Source organism: Mustelus asterias, chromosome 8, assembly GCF_964213995.1.
Source record: "Mustelus asterias chromosome 8, sMusAst1.hap1.1, whole genome shotgun sequence".
In the NCBI taxonomy this organism is placed as follows: Eukaryota; Metazoa; Chordata; class Chondrichthyes; order Carcharhiniformes; family Triakidae; genus Mustelus; species Mustelus asterias.
This window is the reverse complement of record NC_135808.1, coordinates 40,527,975-40,546,182: the sequence shown is the minus strand read 5'-3', so window position 1 is coordinate 40,546,182 and position 18,208 is coordinate 40,527,975. Positions and strand designations below refer to the sequence as shown.

The following is an 18,208-nucleotide window of genomic DNA, read 5'->3' as shown; positions in this document are numbered from 1 at the left end:
CAATACCTCCTCCACAATCACCCTCAATACCGGTGTCCCACAAGGCTGTGTTCTCAGCCCTGTTCTATACTCCTTATACATCTGTGACTATGGCCAAATTCCCCTCCAACTCGATTTTCAAATTTGCTGACGACAGTACTGTAATAGGTCGGATCTCAAACAATGACGAGACAGAGTACAGGAATGAGACAGAGAATCTGGTGAACTGGTGCGGTGACAATAATCTCTCCCTCAATGTCAACAAAACGAAGGAGACTGTCATCGACTTCAGGAAGCTTAGAGGAGAACATGCCTCTGTCTACATCAACGGGGATCGAAGTGGAAAGGGTCGAGAGCTTCAAGTTTTTAGGTGTCCAGATCACCAACAACCTGTCCTGGTCCCCCATGCCAGCACTATAGTTAAGAAAGCCCACCAATGCCTCTACTTTCTCAGGAGACTTAGGAAATTTGGCATGTCAGCTACGACTCGCATCGACTTTTACAGATGCACCAGAGAAAACATTCTTTCTGGCTGTATCACAGCTTGGCATGGCTCTTGCTCTGCCCAAGGCCGCAAGAAACTACAAAAGATCCATCACGTAATCCATCCTCCCATCCATTGACTCTGTCTACACTTGCCGCTGCCTCAGCAAAGCAGCCAACATAATTAAGGACTCCACGCACCCTGGACATTCTCGCTTCCTCCTTCTTCTGTTGGGAAAAGCATACAAAAGAACAAAGAAAATTACAACACAGGAACAGGCCCTTCAGCCCTCCAAGCCTGCACCGACCATGCTGCCCGACTTAACTAAAGCCCCCTATCCTTCTGGGGACCATATCCCTCTATTCCCATCCTATTCATGTATTTGTCAAGACGCCGCTTAAAAGTCACTATCGTATCCGCTTCCAATACCTCCCCCGGCAACGAGTTCCAGGCACCCACTATTCTCTGTGTAAAAAAATCTGCCTCGTATATCTCCTTTAAACCTTGCGCCCTAGTAATTGACTGTTCCACCCTGGGAAAAAGCTTCTGACTATCCACTCCGTCCATGCCTCTCATAATCTTGTAGACTTCTATCAGGTCGCCCCTCAACCTCCGTCGTTCCAGTGAGAACAAACCAGGTTTCTCCAACCTCTCCTCATAGCTAATGCCCTCCATACCAGGCAACATCCTGGTAAATCTTTTCTGTATCCTCTCCAAAGCCTTCACATCCTTCTGGTAGTGTGGTGACCAGAATTGAACACTATATTCCAAGTGCGGCCTAACCAAGGTTCTATAAAGCTGCAACATGACTTGCCAATTTTTAAACTCAATGCCCCGGCCGATGAAGGCAAGCATGCCGCATGCCTTCTTGACCTTCTCCACCTGTGCCATATGCCTTTTTCACTAGCCCATTAACCTGCCTTCAGAGATCTATGCACAAACACGCCAAGGTCCCTTTGTTCTTCGGAACTTCCTCGTGTCAGAACTTTCATAGTATATTTCCTTGTCAAATTACTCCTTCCAAAGTGTATCACCTCACACTTTTCAGGATTAAATTCCATCTGCCACTTATCCGCCCATTTGACCATCTCGTCTATGTCTTCCAGTAACCCAAGACACTCAATCTCACTGTTAACCACCCTGCCAATCTATCCACTGGTCACTTGCCTCCAGTCACTAAAGCAGCCGTCTGTCATTACCTTCTGTCTCCTACCACTAAACCAATTATGGATCCACCTTATCAGATCACTGTGTATCCCATGTGCATTTTCCTTCTTAACAAGTCTCCCATGTGGGATTTTGTCAAAGGTTTCACTGAAATCCATGTAAACTACACCAACCTCACTACCCTCATCCACATACTTAGTTACATGCTCAAAAATTCAATCAAATTTGTTAGGCATGACCTCCCTATGACAAAACCATGCTGACTATCCCTGATCAAATCTTGCCTCTCCAAATGGAGATAGATTATTTCCTTCAGAATCTTCTACAGTGGTTTCCCAACCACAGACGTGAGACTCACTAGTCTATAGTTCCCTGGCTTGTCTCTACAATCTTTCTCAAATAGTGGGACCACATTAGCTGTTCTCCAGTCCTCTGGCATCTCCCCAGTGATGTGGAGATGTCGGGGTTGCATCTCCACATCATGGCTACAACGCCGGCACCTCCACATCATGGCTACCATCGACACCGCACAACGCCGGCTTCTCCACATTATGGCTACCATCGACACCGCAAACTGCTGGCTCCAAGTGGAAAGGATCTCCAAAAAGATCACGCCTGGTGTTGTGAGACTTCTTACCGTGTATCTCCCCAGTGGCCAGGGAGGAATTAAAAATTGGGTCAGAGCTCTTACATGGAGCAGCAAAATCTCTCCAATGAATCTAACATACAATCAAAAGCAGATCAATTGTAGTTTTTTTTCTTCGAAATCATTCCCGCCTTTTTGTAACTGTAGATCAATCAACTTCAGGATATATTAATCAACAATAATACCTGTCAAATACTTTAGCTAATCACATTCCACTCCTCAGCATAACGGTATTTTATTAGTCCGTGAAATCCTGAAGCTAACTTCTGTCTTGGCTGATCCCACTCCCTGGTTGCCTCGTAGCCTAAGATGCTCAGCCCAGAGTTCAATAAACGTTCTCATGGGTTGCCTCAAAAGTCACTGTCTAACCAGGCTAACTCGTGACACCATGTCTGGGCACCAGCCCATCTCGTCCAGATCGTGAATAAACCATGAAATATGCTTAAGAGTTCTGAACATTCTTTCCAACTGAAACTTTAACTTGTAAAACTTACATATTTCCAAGGTTCAATTATTCTCTTGAAATTTGCTTCACCCTTTTTACTGTGATGCCAGCAGTAAACTGCTTTTGGCCAAAGTGAACAATATTCCTGAAAATCAATGATACATTCAAAATATTAGCATATGTGTTTTACAATCATAATCACTCATTTGAATCAATTACTGCATCTCATATATGTAAGTTGCTTCTTGTTAGCTCATAAACTTATTTTAGAAGTCATTTAACTGAATACTACTAATTCTGTTAGCGCCTTAATATCTACTGGTTTAAAAATCTTACCACCTCATTCGGGGTTCCACTTGCAGGCTGTGATATCCCTTGAGAGAGGAGAATGAACCAGGTCATCCCAGGAGAAGAGCATGAACTGGGACATCCCAGGATAGGAAAATGGATCAGAATATTCCAGAACAACTGAAGGGCTGATTGAGTCTCAGAAAAAGTTCAGCTGAGGGAAGCTGAACATCGCCCGCAGGCAACTCTTGGACAGGGTCGATATCAAACCATGGGGCATCTACTCATACAGTGATGTTATAAAACCCTGCTGATGTTAATGTGCAAGAGTTTTCAACCTGAAATACAGATTTTGTATGGTGTATTTTTTTGGATGTTAGCGAGAAACATTTTCGGAAACAGTGAGAACTCGGATCTTCTTTTCGTTAAACAAACACATAAAAGTATTTATTAAACAGAAGAAAGATAATAAAAGACTATAAAGAACAATCTTATACTTTGGACATTAACAGTAAGACTGAAATCCAAAAATTTTCTCTTTTCCCTGTACCTAAACTCTCCTTAGACCCCATTTTCAAAACAACAACCATAAATGAATTGGTGCAATCCAGCCAGTGATTATCACTCTGTACAGCTTAAGTGACCAGGATTGGAAATGGTCTTCAGTTCAGTGAAGAAAATTATCTTTTGCACGAGTGGACATTTTGGCTTCAGCACTCCATCTCCAGCTGAGTTGTTTCTTGAAGGTGGCTGCCTCCTTTCTTTTTGCTGCTGCTTCTTCAACACACCTGTGTCTAAACTGCCTCCTGGCTCACAACACTCTGACTGCTAATTGTATCAATTGCAAAGAACACCCTGTTCCTACTCTTTCCCTTCGCTTAGGTGCTGCCCAGACATGGTTTACAAAATACATGGCAGTTTGATTTTACTTGTGCCAAAAAATACTCATTTGAATAACATTCTACCATTTCATGAGAAAATGACCGTCTAAATTTTAAACGATGTTTTAATTTTACACAAGAATCTGTTTAAATTGGCACTATTACAAAAATATTCAGTTTGCTTTAACAGAACAATAAACTCCAGTAAACTTACATACATTCTCGACAGCCATTTAAACTCTTGATCTGCTATCACTTTCTCGTTTGGCAAAATGCCATATTTTTAAATTAAATGGCTGCAATTAAATAGTCTAGTGTTGTCTTGAAACTTTTCCAGGACCTTAATAGATTATGATCTATATACACGACTGTCTCTGTATGATTACTAGCAACGTAAATTTCAAAGTGTTGCAGTGGAATATTTCTTCTGCTGAATGCCCAGTATTCTGGAAAAAATATTCCACTGGTTTTTTGATTCTCTGGTCATCCTCTTGCAACAAAACAGCCCCCACACACCAATTTGGCTAGCATCAATAGCCAATTTGAATTGTTTTTGTTTAGCTAACACTAGTATAGTGGTTAAGGCAGTTTTTCAATGTCTAAATGCTACTTTATAGTCCTCCGTCCATTTAAACAGTTTTTTTTTTCAGCAGTGCGGTGAGTGGACATATGATACTGCTGAAATCTGGCACAAATTGCGATAAAATCCACTAATTCTTAAGAACCTCAGAATCTCTTTTGGTGTTTTTAGGTTTGGGGAAATTCTAAATGGCCTGCACCTGTGGTTCCATTTGCCCATGTCCTACAATAGGTCCCAAGTACATCATTTGTGCCTTGGCGAAGTCGCTTTTTGCTAAATTCATGACAAATCCTCTTGGTCAAAGGCACTTGCCAATATCCTTTCAGCAAGTCGACTTGGTAATGAATTTGGAACATTCGATTCAATACAATAGTCTCGGCGTGGAATAGAGATGAGTCTCTTCTGTGAACTGCATTCATTTTTCTGTAGTCCACATACATTCTTTGTGTTCTGTCAGGCTTTGGCACCATCACAATAGAAGCACTCCAATTGCTAGAACTTAACTCAATAATGTCATTTTTTAACATGAACTCAATCTCCATTTGTACTTGTGCTATTTCAGCTAGATTGGAGGTTGTCGATTGGAATGGCATCCCCCGCATCTACATCATGTATGATGACCTTTCTCCCAAATTTGTCTCCACAAATAACTTTGTGTGACTGCAATAACTCTTATTACTCCATCCAATTCTTGTCTGAAAGATAATTTAATCCATTGTCCAGGAATTCCTTATTACCCAATTGAATTTGAATGAAGTCACTGTCAGAATTTAACTCCTTATTATCTTCCTCCTGCTTCATGACTACCAAGAGCTCACTTTTGCCCTCATCTTCTCTCTCCCAATACTTTTTAATCATGTTGATGAGACATCCTCTTTACAATTTACATCTGTCTGGTGTGTACATCAAATAATTCATGTCATTCAGCTTCTTTTCGATTCAATAGAGCCTACATCTGGCATCTGGTTCTTCTGATATTAGTAATAAGACAAGTACTTTTTCTCCTACTAAAATTAAGCTTCTAATCTTTGCTTTGCTATCAGCTACTGTTTTTATTTCTTTCCGTGCTGTCTGGAAGTGTTTCTTTGCCAACTCACGCACCCCATTTCGTCTTTCTCTGAAAGTTGAGACATAGTCAAGAATTTTCCTGAATTGCTTTGAGTGGTCTTGTAGTCCTCTATCTTTACGTCCATAGACTAGTTTCAAAAGGGCTGAATTTATTTGGTGCATTGTGGATTGCAAACAGTAAAAATTGAATTCCTTTGTTCTAATTATGGGGGTAACCTGGCTATATGCTTTCATTGTGGTTTCAGAGTTTGATGCCAGCTCTCTAACGCTCCCAGTGACTCTGGATGATAAGCTGAGTAATTGTATTGAATTATCTCCAAATTGTCCATAACCCCTCTAAATGATTTTGTCAGGAAATTTGACTACTAATCAGACTGGATTTATTTAGGTAAGCCATATCGGGTAAAAGATTTGGTCAACTCCTCTACCTCTCTCTTAGTTAAAATACTTCTGAATAGGATGGCTTCAGGAAATCCAGTTGATATATCCGTGATAGTCAACAAATATTGGTTTCCACTGAGTGTTTTTCACAAGGGATCCACGCAATCAACGAGTAAAAAGTTCTTCAAAAACTGGACAGGGATCAAAGGCTCTGGTTTAATTACAGCTTATAGTTCCCCCACTACTTGGCACATGTGACATATTTTGCAGAAATTAGCCACATCTCTGTGTAATCCAAGCTAGAAGAAAAGTTTTAGTACATTGGCTTTGGTTTAACCCCAAATCTCCCCCACAATGGTATCTCATGAGCTATTCTTAGAATCTTTTTTTCTGTACTCTGGAGGTAGTACAATCTGATGTTCATCTGCCGATGTGTCACTTGTGCTCTCATGTGGTGGTCAGAGCATTTGATCCCTATCCCACCCCCTTTAGAATTGTACCCTTTCCATGCACATACATGCATTGTAAACATAATTTAGACTTTATTACTTTTCCTCTTACTCTGTTCCCAGTTAATATCTCACTATTTCCTGCTCTGGTGCTATCTGTCTCTCCCAAAACTTTTGTAAACCTTGGTGTTTCTCTCTGGTGTGGCCTTCTGCTTCCAACACCTCTGCCAAGTTAGTTTAAGTCCTCACCAATATAACCAAATGTAGCCAATCGCCCTGTGAGAAAATTGGTCCTGGATCTGTTTATGAGTAATTTACCCGGCCCATCTCCCCCAGAACTGATCCCAATGTCCCAGGAATCTAAATTCCTCCATCCTGCTTCATCTTTCCAGTCACACATTCATCTGCTTCATTCTCCTATTCCTATACTCACTGGCACCTGGTACTGGGATTCATCCAGAGGTTTCTACTTTTGAGTTCCTGTTTGATGATTTCCTACCTAGCTCCTTAAATTCTCCCCACAGGATCACATCCTATGTTAACGGTACCTGTATGGACCATGACCTCTCGCTGTTCACCAATGCCCCCACAGGGTGTATTGCAGCTGCTCAGTGACATCCTTGACCCTGGCATGAGGGAAGAAATATACCATCCTGGATTCATATGTGTGGTCACAGAAATACTTGTCTGTACCTCTTAGTATCTAATGTTCTGTCACTATTACTCATTAAGTCTTCTTTGTGCTCCCCTGATCCAGCTGTGGTCTGATAGACTTGGCTCTGGTTGTATTTTGCCAAGTTTCATCCTGTCTCGCTAAAGTTGCGTCATTTCTGACCATCAGGAATGGCGACCAGACTAGATTTCTGTCTGTAATACTCAGAGTGTGTGTGTGTGTGTTTCACTTACACTGTTCCAATATTCATTTCATGTTCTGGGAAAGATCTTGAGTCATTTTCAAATATTTAGTTATTTTGGTTGAGTCAGAGTTTGATGTAAGCTGATTATTGTGTTGTTGCTTGTCAGCTGTTTTATCAATCTTCTGTACAATTTTGTAACTCACAATAAATTCACTTTTTAAACTTAACACAAACTACCTGTGTGAGCATGGTGTGTTTCTATTCACTGAAACATTTAGGAGCCTACAGTAAGAGTCCTGCACATAATATATTGGTCAAAGTCACTGTGGGCTGGCATACTTTCTCCATCAGTGGGTTTAGAATTTCCACTTCCAAGAAGCAGAATGTTTTGCTGATAAAGAAAAACTTGCATTTTTATATTAACTTCCATTAACTTACGCCAAATTCTTGCTACTATTCACACTGACTGGATCTTATGTCCCACCAATTGCACACCCCGACTTCAGGTTTCCCAGCAACGAGTGATGAATTTAACGGAAAACCCAGTTGGCAATGGTGGGATCATAGGACCCCACAGCCAGCGAGCGTGCACTGCCTCCCGCTGTCACTGTGGAGTGGGAGGAAAAGCCCACTCTGAAAGTACTTAACAGCCAAGTAAGTGTTTTTGAAATGTGGTCATTGTTGAAATATAGGAAAGGTGGCAGGCAATTTGTTCACAGCAAGCTCCCACAAACAACAATGTGCTATTAACTAGTTCAGTGATGGTGATTGCAGGATCCATACTGACCGGGACATCAGGGATAACTCCTCTGTTCTTCTACAACATGGTGTCTTGGGATGTTTTACATTCACCTGAGAGAACAGACAGAGATTTGGTTTAACTCATCTGAAAAATGGTAACTCTTGACAGCGCAGCACTCTCTCTGTATACTGCACTGGAGTAGCAGCCTCAGTGCTCAAGGCTCTGAAGTGAGACTTGATTCCACAACTTCCTGACACAGAGACAAGAGTGTTAACGAAGCCACAGCTTACAATAACATAATATTTCTGTTGTATTAGATTCAGTTTCTAAGTGGTTAAGTCCCAATAATGTCTACAGAATGTTTTTCTCTGTGTAAACTAGCAGCCTGAAAGTTTGATTTGATTTAGAGTGGTAACTAGTCTGAGCTAGTCTTATCTTTGTGTCTGGGTTCCTGAAACTGAGAAAGGTGGTAAAGTCCCTGGTGTCAGCCGGAATGAATATCTGAAGGGATTGTCTTCAATCAGTACTGCTGATTAACCATTCTGCTTTTATTCACTCATGAAAGTTCTATTGTTTAGACACAGTGCTGACAGTCTGTCAGGAATAAAACTTGAAGAATAACTCACTCTTCCCAGGATAGCTCAGTATTAGTTGTAGTGAACGTTTTGAGCTTGCAGTCAAATCCCTCCATGACCTCACCGCTCCCTATTTCTGTAAGGAGAAGTGAGAAAGTTAGGAGATTGGAACAAAATGAAAGTGGATGGAGGAAGAGAGTGCACAGGTAGGAAAGAAGTAAAGATCAAGGAAATAGAGGAACAAGGAGAGTAATGGGAGTAAATTACTTAATACCTCCTCTGCCCCTCTCTTCTGTCCCCCTTCCTCCTGTATGTGCTGATCCCACCATTGCAAGTTATTGCTGCTTTGCATGCTGTGGGGTTTCTTCTTCTGATCTGTCAAAATTATCTGAGTCTACACATCTCATACTGATATTGTCAGTTTGAAATCCTCCAAGGATAAAGAATTCTATTCCCACACTAGAAATCTCTGTCAAACATTTACCAGGGGAACTGAGACAGCAGCTGCAATAAGTGAGGTTTTATTCAGATGGGACAATGACAAGTTTAAATCTCCACCTGATCTGCTGCTCAAGGTCACCTCCGTTTCACCGGTCAGTTCCCCAAACTTCATGTTACTCCAGAAATATTTGACTGTGAGACATCATCAATCAGAGAGCCCACCCACTCTGCCCATTCTCTCCTCTTCCTCTTTCACAGCTACTTCACCTCTTGTCGGGACTGAAAACCAAGAGAGGAGATGGTGAGTGAAGGAACAGAATTTATAATAATTATATTGCATAATATCCACACTAATATTCACACAGTCTGATTATCCTGTGGGGAATCAGGTGTGGAAATGCTCCTTATGGTGTGTGAGAAGATCCAGCTGAGAGACCTGTTTACTCGGTGCTTTGTGCTGAGCTGTTTGATTGGAGCTGTGTGTTGGATATTGAGTGTGTTTATTGGAAGCATTTCCCTTCTGATTTACGGGCTGAATTTTGTTGATGGGTCATCACTGAACATGAGAAAGTGAGTTGTAATTATCTGGGAGGGTCCGAGGCACATTCATTGAAATGTCTTTTAATGTCTTTAAAGATTTTACCTGAAAGCCTCACCCTTTCCATTGCCACTGACGGATTAGACAGCAGCCAGAAACAATAATGGCATTGCTCAAATAATCACAGCTGTGTTTAAGGCAGCATTGTTTAATTCCCAGTTGAAGCAAATTGTCAGAGCGCTTGTCACTGTTGGAAAGGGAGTCAGCTTTCTGGGCTGGGGAGATAATCGGACTTGGACATCGGGCAGTGAATTTGGGCTGAGAGGGAGTTAGGCATTTGTTTATCAGAGGTGGGATTTTCTCTATGCGAGAGAGAGGTTGTTCAACTCAAGAGATTTATATTGATTCAAGGTCCAAACTGTGAAAGTGTGTCCCAAAATTCCAAGTTTCTAACCTGTGTCCTGGCTACAACTTCAATGTGACATGAGTATTTTTTAAAAAATGAACACACACTCTCGGGGTAAAGCCGGTCCTATAGTGAATTGATAGCTGGTTTTACAATATCCAGGCTCACCACACCTGCTTTTACAGCACTTTCCAAACCACCACCTCTACCACAAAGAAGGACAAGGACAGCAGATACATGGGAACCACACAACCTGCATGTTCCCCTCCAAGTCACACACCATCCGACTTAGAATTATATGACCATTCCTTTACGGTCACTGGGTCAAAATCCTGGAAGTCCCTCCTTAAAAGCATTGTGGTTGTACCTACACCACATGGACTCCAATGGTTGAAGAGGGCAGTTCATCATCACCCTCTAGAGGGCCATTTGGACTGGGCAAGAAATGCTGGCCTAGCCAATGAAGCCCACATCTGGGCTTCTACTCCCTTCAGAAAGGGAGTAGAAGGAAACTATGTTTCCTTTTCCTGCTTTACACCGTACTACACCAAAGAATACAGAGCGGACACACCACAGATAGATCCTGACTATTACCTAAGGAACAACTGCACAACTGTGTGAAGACATCCACTCCCTTCACAGCATTGCTCAACATAGAGAAGGTTGGGCAGTAAAATCATCATGTGGAAATCGGTTGGGTCAGGGGAGTTTTGACATACCATCAGATCTGAAACTGGTCAGTGATGTGGAACCTTCCATCAGAACCAACTTTTCTGAAACTTTGGCTATGTGCCAGTCAGGGGCGGCACAGTGGCAAACACTGCTGCCTCACAGCGCCAGGGACCCGGGTTTGATTCCCAGCTTGGGTCACTCCCTGTGTGGAGTTTGTATGTTCTCCCCGTGTCTGCATGGGTTTCCTCCAGGTGCTCCGGTTTCCTCCCACAGCCTGAAAGACGTGCTAGTTTGGTGCATGGGCCATGCTAAATTCTTGTTCAGTGTATCCGAACAGACGCCGGACTGTGGCGACTCGGGTAATTTCACAGTAACTTCATTGCAGTGTTAATGTAAGCCTTACTTGTGATTAATAAATAAACTTTCAGGGTAAGGCTGGGAAGAAGTGCGAGTGGGCTCCAAGTGTGGTGAGAGCTTTGATCATTCATTGAGCCTAATGAACCACTGTTGCATTCGTACAGGTGAAAGGCTGTTCAAGTATGAGGAAGGTACCACAGGCTGACAAGATCTTCCAACAAAGAAGGTGCATCCATAGTACCTCCTGTAACATGGACAGCCACATTGAAGATAAACTATTCAAGTGTGAGGTGTGTGAGAAATCATTCCCTCAATCATTGCATCTGCAGCATCAGAGGATTCACAGCAGGGAGAGACCACTCAGGTGTGAGGTGTGAGATAAATTATTCTCAATATCAGGGACCCTCCGCAAGCATCAACACACTCAAGAAAGGGAGAAATTCTTCATGTGTGAGGTGTGTGACAAATCATTCTCATTATCGTCATATCTCCGTTTAGACCAACACATTCACAAGGGGGGAAACCATTAACTTGTGAGGTGTGTGCGATGTCTTTCATTAAATTGTCCTTTCTCCTGAGATACCAGAGGAGTCACACATGATGTCTGAAAGCATCTCACAGCCTAATGTGGGAAACAAAGGGTTAATATGATTAATATGTGTTATAAAGTGATACTCAAAATATACTCATGATGGCCGTCTCTCTCTCTCTTACACTGTATTTTTTCCACAACAAGCCGGCTGTTATTTCTCTATATATGTATAAAATGAAGTTCCTGCAGCTGACAAGCCCGAGGTGTTCTTTGCTGTGAGACTGCTTCCCTGCGAGATTATTATAGCACATGCTTATCGGGGACACACAAGGCCTTGAGTAGACAAAAGACACTCGGGCATGGCTCTAACTGAAGCTGTGCTGTGTATTGTGATTGCCATTCTGAGAAATTCTGTAACTCTGAATATTTCCCCTTTGTGCTTTTAATAAAGAATCCCTTTCTCTAACCAATTTCGCATCCCCAGTGACATTTGGCCCACAACACAGCCAATAAAGAGCTTTTTTGAAGTGTAGTCACTGTTGTAATGCAGGAAATGAGACTGCGCACAGAAAGCACTTACAAACAGCAATGTGCTCTACCTGAAACTGTGAAATGTGGCAAAGTCCCTGGTGTCAGGAAAAGTGAAACTGATGGGGAAAAGTGGGTAGACTCCAGGAGCGAGGAACAACCTACAGACTCGGTATTGATGGAGGATTCCCACATCGTGCAAATAACCCAAACATCCTACTCCTAAATCCCACTAACTCGAATAGAGCCACACTTCAGAACTTCGGCTGTGAAAATCCCTAGTATTCCTCAGTGATACTGGTCTCCCATGTGCCTCCCACCATTAGATGCACTGTATCTGGAGGACTCTCTCCTGCTCTTTAGCTGTCTTGTGTTCGCAAATACAGCATCCAATGAGATTAAGGTCAGTAATACAGGAGTGTTTGAGTGACTGAGGCAGCTGAGTTAGATCCTGATCTGGGTTTTTGAGTGACCCGTGTTCATTGCACGCTCCAGACACAGTTTAGATGGAGTTTGACTCTATATAACCCATGCTGTCTCTGTGAGTGTTTGATGGGACTGTGTCAACGTGGAGAAGTTATTTCATCTCCATTTTAAACGTGGAGAAGTTATTCCTTCAAGTTCATATCCCAGTGTTATTTGAATGTAATGAGGGTTTCTGCCCTTATCACCCTTTCAGACAGTTCCAGACCCTCACCACCCTCTGGGTAAAAACGTTATCCTCAACTCCCCTCTAATCCTTCCTCAATGACTTTAAATCTCTGCTCCCTGGTTATTGACCTCTCTGCTCAGTGAAATAAAATTGAAACAATCCCATCAGCTGCCTCTGTCACTTCCATTTCTTCCACTAGCACGCCTGGGCAAAATTCCATTAATGCAACCCCGCCCTCCCCCCCCACCTCTCTGCTGAGTGCTGAACTCTCATATTTCTCTAGTTTTTCTCTATCTTCCCTCATGTCTAAAGATGTGCAAGTTAGGTAAATTGGCCATGCAAAATTGCTCCTTGTACAAAGATGTGTAGATTAGGTGAATTAGCCATGGTAAATGCACGGAGATTGGGTGGGGTGTGAGCCGGGGTAGATGCTTTTTCGGAGAGTCAGTGCAACTGGATGGGTTGTTTGATCTCCCTCTGCATTGTAGGGATTCTATGGTTCTTTAATGATCTCTCTGAGTTCATCTTGTCCATGAGACCCACTTCCTGTTCCCTCAATCCCATTCTCACTAAACTATCGATCAGTCAACTTCCCCTCCAGGTCCCCATGTTAGCTGATATTGTTCACGGTTCTCTCTCTTCAGATACCGATCTCTTCTTTAAGTCTGCTGTTATCACCCCTCGTCTCAAAAAACCCTTGAACCTCCGTCCCTTCAAACTACCATTATATGTCCAAACTCTTTCCCCTTCAAAGTCCTTGGCCATGTTGTCACCTCCCAAATCCTGCAAAGGGACATGCGGTCAGGGAAGACTTGAAGGGCACAGCAAGGGGACAGGTGCAGGGTGTAATATCAGGTGAGAGACAAGAGACCAGCAGTGAGATCTGCTGCGGAGTGTGGGATCAGGTAAAAGATCCAGTAACGGAGTCAATCTTCTATTCCCTACCTCTCCTCCTGTGTATGTGTTGATCCCACTACTAAACGTCTTGGTGGCCTTGGGTGCTGTCAGCCTTCCTCTTCTGATCTGCTGTCAAACACATCCAAGGCCACATATCCCATACTGATGTTCTCAGTCTGAAAGCCTCTGACGATCAAGAATGCTATTTCCACACTAGAAATCTTTGTCAAACGTGTGTCAGGGAAGGAGCAATTTTGAAATGGCATCCTGTAATATCACAGTTGTTCAGGAATTAATATTTGTAAGTGATTGGTGAGGGTTCTTAGGAATGGCACTGCACAATATCCACACTAAAGTTCAGGCGGTCTGACTACCCTGTGGGATTCAGGTCCAGAAATGCCCCTTATGTTGTTTGCGAAGATTCAGCTGAGAGACCTGTTTACTCGGTGCTTTGCGTTGAATTGTTTTAATAGAGCATGCCCTAAACCCAATGTGGGAGGTAGGGCATGAAAGTTGGGATATTGGTTCCAGGGTAGTGGCATTGAGCTGGGTGATCCTGGAATGAGTGCGGAGGGTGCCGGGTGAGGAGATGGCTGGGTGGAAAGTCTGTCTCGGAGAAGCGGCACTGCATTGTATCGAAGTTTTAAAAATAGCGAAACATAAAACAGCCTTTACACATTTCCCACATCCCATCCATGTCAACTGATGCCCCCACCCTCACCAATCAGCCCTTTGCCTTCCACTCATGACCTCTCATACTTTCCCTGCAAACCAATGCACCCAACTACACCCATGGCTCCTCACACCCTCTATGCGAACTTCTGCCCTACTCACCGCATGCACCCTTTTATAGCCCCTATGCTAACATGGTATCAACTCAAACCATGTTAGGCATTGTTGGTTTTAGTCACAAAGAAAAGCTGTAATTTGCACACATAGATTCAAACAACTACATAAGTTTTATTGAAGAGTTGCTGTCTGCACTGTATCAGAATATAAAACTGAAAGTAAAATAGTAGCCTAAGCGCACATACTAATGACATCACCATCAAAACATGGGATCAGCTCTTAAAGCGGACTGCGACCTTTCTAAATGTATAAGATCCCTCACTCTTTACTTCTGTGATCATCACAACAAATTATTACGATGTTTTACATAGGATCAATAATATTCTAGACACAGTACTATGCATCATTAATCATAATATACAGTCAATAAGAAAGTCAATTCCTCTTTGGTTGCACATGGCATTCTGGAATTTGGCTGTCCTTGACCCTAGAAATATGATTTGGAACTTTAGTAAACACTTTTTCTCTTGGAGCTGATTCTGTATCATTCTCACTTTGTATAATAGCAGAGACACCATCTTCAGGCCACTCAGATTCAACTAAGTCTTCCATAGTAGTATTCACAGTAGGAACTATAGATGTTGGTACTTCTGGAGATGATTCTGAGAAATCATTGAGATGATAATAATTAGTCAGCATATTGCCAAACTAGTTCATCTTTGGTCTGAACCATGTAGGAAATTGGATGTGCTTTTGCTAAAATGATGGCCGGTACCCATTTCTCATTCATAGCATAATTACACGCTAACACTTGAGCTCCTTCTTGAAATGAATGTTGTTTTGTCTTCACGTCCCATCTAGCAATTTGAAATTGTTGTTGACACTCTACTATCTCTGATGTTTCTGAAGGTAATAACAAATCAAACATAGTTCTCAACTTTCTCTTCAAGAGTAGTAATGCAGATGAACTTTAGGTATGTCGCATGTGTCGTGCTTTTGTAAGATAACAAAAAGCTATTCACGCAATGTGATAATAAAGCTTGCTCTTTTGAAGCTTTTAAAATAATGTTTCAAGGATTTTACAAATCTTTCAGTTGATCCATTGGGGTTGATGGATGATCAGATGCTGATTTTATATACTGAATAGAATTTATTTTGAGATAATCCTCAAACTCTTGTGAAGTAAACTGAACTATTACTGCTAACAATACGTTCTAGTTTACCAAACCTTGCAAAAATTTCATCAATTTTTCCAATGGTTTGTTCAGATGTAGTAGATCTCATGATAACTTCTGACATTCTGAGTGTGCATCCAATTATGACTAAGAATATCTAACCCTTAAATGGACCTGCAAAACCTACATGTAACCATTGCCATGGCATTTTACGCCTTTCCTAAGGATGTAAAGGAGAAAAGGTGGTGTATTTCTTATTTGATTTGACATTATCCCACTTTTTCATCAATCCAAGCATCCAGACCCAGCCAGCAAAAATAACTACTTGCAAATTTCTTCATCCGACTTCACCATGATGTCCTTCATGTAGTTGTTCAAGAACTCTTCCAAGCAGACAAGGAGGAATAATCACTCGGATTCCCCACACTCGACACCGACTTTGGATGGTCAACTCAAGTTTTCATGACACATATAGTTTCAAATCAGGATGCGGACGATGCGTTCCAGCTATCGTTCCTTTCAATACAATATCCATCACGTTCTTCATCACAGGATCATTTCTGGTATGTCTCTGAACTTGAGAAGCTGTCACAGGCAAATAAAGAATATTAGCAGAACTAGTCGGTGGTATCTGCTCAATAGGTAAAGGTAAGTGTGATAATGCTTTAGCATGGCACTCTCATTGATGATACTTTATATCATGTGAATGTGCAGATAAGATAAATGACCACCTTTGCAATTGACTAGCAGCTAATGATGGCAAACCTTTACACAGCTTAAAGATTGTAGTTAAGGGTTAATGATCAGTCAATAATGTGAAATGATGACCATACAAGTAAAGTTGAAACTTTTGTACGCCAAAAATTATACTCAATGTTTCTTTTTCTAGCTGAGCATAGTTAAATTGAGCACTAGGAAGAATATGCAAAGCAAAACTATTTTTCATTCTTCTTCCAAAGGCATAATATGTGAAACGACTGCCCCTACTTCATAAGGTGATGCATCGCAAGCAAACAGTAATGGCAGTTTTGATTAAAATGAACAAATATTAAGACTTCTGCAAAGCATCTTTGACATCCTTGTCTGCTTTCTCACATTCTGTTGTTCTGTCCTTTGACTGTTTTGCACTTAGCAAATTATAGAATGGCTTCAATAATGCCACTAAGTCAGGAACAAATTTGCCATAATAATTTACTAAGCCTAGAAAAGACCTCAATTGCATCACATTCTTCGGACATGGTGCTTCTAAAAGAGGGTCCATCTTCTTAGCTGCTTTATAGAGGCCTCTATTACCAGTAACGTGACCCAAATACTGCACTGGCATTTGGAAAATGTGCCATTTTTCATTCTTGATACGCAGACCATGTGCATTAAGACATTCCAATGTTGCTTTTAAATTATTCAAGAGCTCTTGTTCATTTGACCCTATAATTAGAATATCATCCAGGTAACATTGTACAGCAGAGAGACCACTTAAAATCTGATCCATTGATCTTTAATAATGCACACGTTATTCCAAAAGGTAATCTTTTCAAATGAAAAATACCTTAATGAGTAACGATGATAAGCAATGTTTGTGATTCATCAGCTTCATTCATCTGTAAATATGCTTGTGAAATATTAATCTTGCTGAAATTCTGCCCACCTGATAACCCAGCAAACAAATCATCAATTAAAGGAAGCAAATATTGGTCAGCACACAACACCAGATTTATAGTTGTTTTAAAATCACCTCAAATACGAATTGAACTATCTGGTTTCATGACAGATATGAGGGGAGTAACCTCATTATAATCAGTGTTAACAAGTCACACTAATTTTTATTTGACCTTGGGACGAATTGCAAATGGCACAAATCTTGCTTTGAAACCTTTTGGTTGGCTATTAGGCTTTATCTTGAGTTTCATTTGAACTCCCTTCATTGAGCCAAGTGTCCCTTCAAAACCACTCTTGTATTTATCTAGATGTGCTGTAGGTGTACTTTGACATCGACCAATTTGTCGACAGCATCCAGTTAACCTTTATTTTCTCCAACCATGATCTCCCAGACAGTGCTGGAAAATTACCACAGACCACCATTTGTCCACTCAACACTACACTGACCATGATATAACCTTCCAATAGCACAATCTCTTTTGTGTATGTCCTTAAAATGTAGTCTCAGAAATCGAAAATAAAGCAGCACTAGTATCAACCTCCATCCTACTATGTTGTCCACTTAACTTCGATATCACCCAGAAGCTATTTGATCCACTGTCAGCTGGAGCTCATCATCATATTTCTGGACATTGTCTTCTTCACAGTTGTAATTCCTTTCTTACATGTTGTAAATTATTTTTGTCGAATTCAAGTTGCTCTTCTTCTTTAAGATACCCAGATTCGTCTTCTGAATATTGCTCTCTGGGCAAGCTGGTCTAACTCAACAAGCTTTTGCCATGTGATCCATTTTGCCACAATTCTTGCATTGACTATTGTTGCGAAGTTGAGTGTTTGTTGTTTGGTGTTTAGAATTTGGTGTTTGTAAAATTATTTAAAAATATAAAATGCTCAAAGGGGAAAGTATTACATGGTCCCTTTAAAAAGGTGGGTTTTTTTTGCTGTGATTAGATGCTTAGAGAGTTAAAAAAAATGTAGGTGCTTACGGTGTCAGTACATAGACTGAAACATTTGTGTCAAAGG

At 41.4% G+C, this 18,208-nt stretch overlaps 1 protein-coding gene across 6 annotated transcripts in view; it reads right to left on the bottom strand.

Annotated features, from left to right (window-relative positions):
* Positions 1-18,208, bottom strand: part of LOC144497111 (uncharacterized) — a 62,957-nt gene that overhangs the window by 30,215 nt on the left and 14,534 nt on the right. For 2 of the 6 annotated variants that reach the window (XR_013498510.1, XR_013498509.1), the window contains exons 5-6: positions 8,013-8,077; positions 2,771-2,866 (exon numbers count right to left, since the gene is read on the bottom strand). Coding sequence is in view for 3 of the 6 variants with exons in the window: in XM_078217896.1 (XP_078074022.1) it covers positions 15,990-16,114 (125 nt within the window). In the remaining 3 variants the exon portion in view is untranslated. Of the gene's footprint in view, positions 1-2,770; positions 2,867-7,341; positions 8,078-8,593; positions 8,679-14,508; positions 16,115-18,208 lie in introns of those variants that run through there. The other 4 variants (XR_013498508.1, XM_078217897.1, XM_078217898.1 and 1 more) reach the window with 4 other exon arrangements.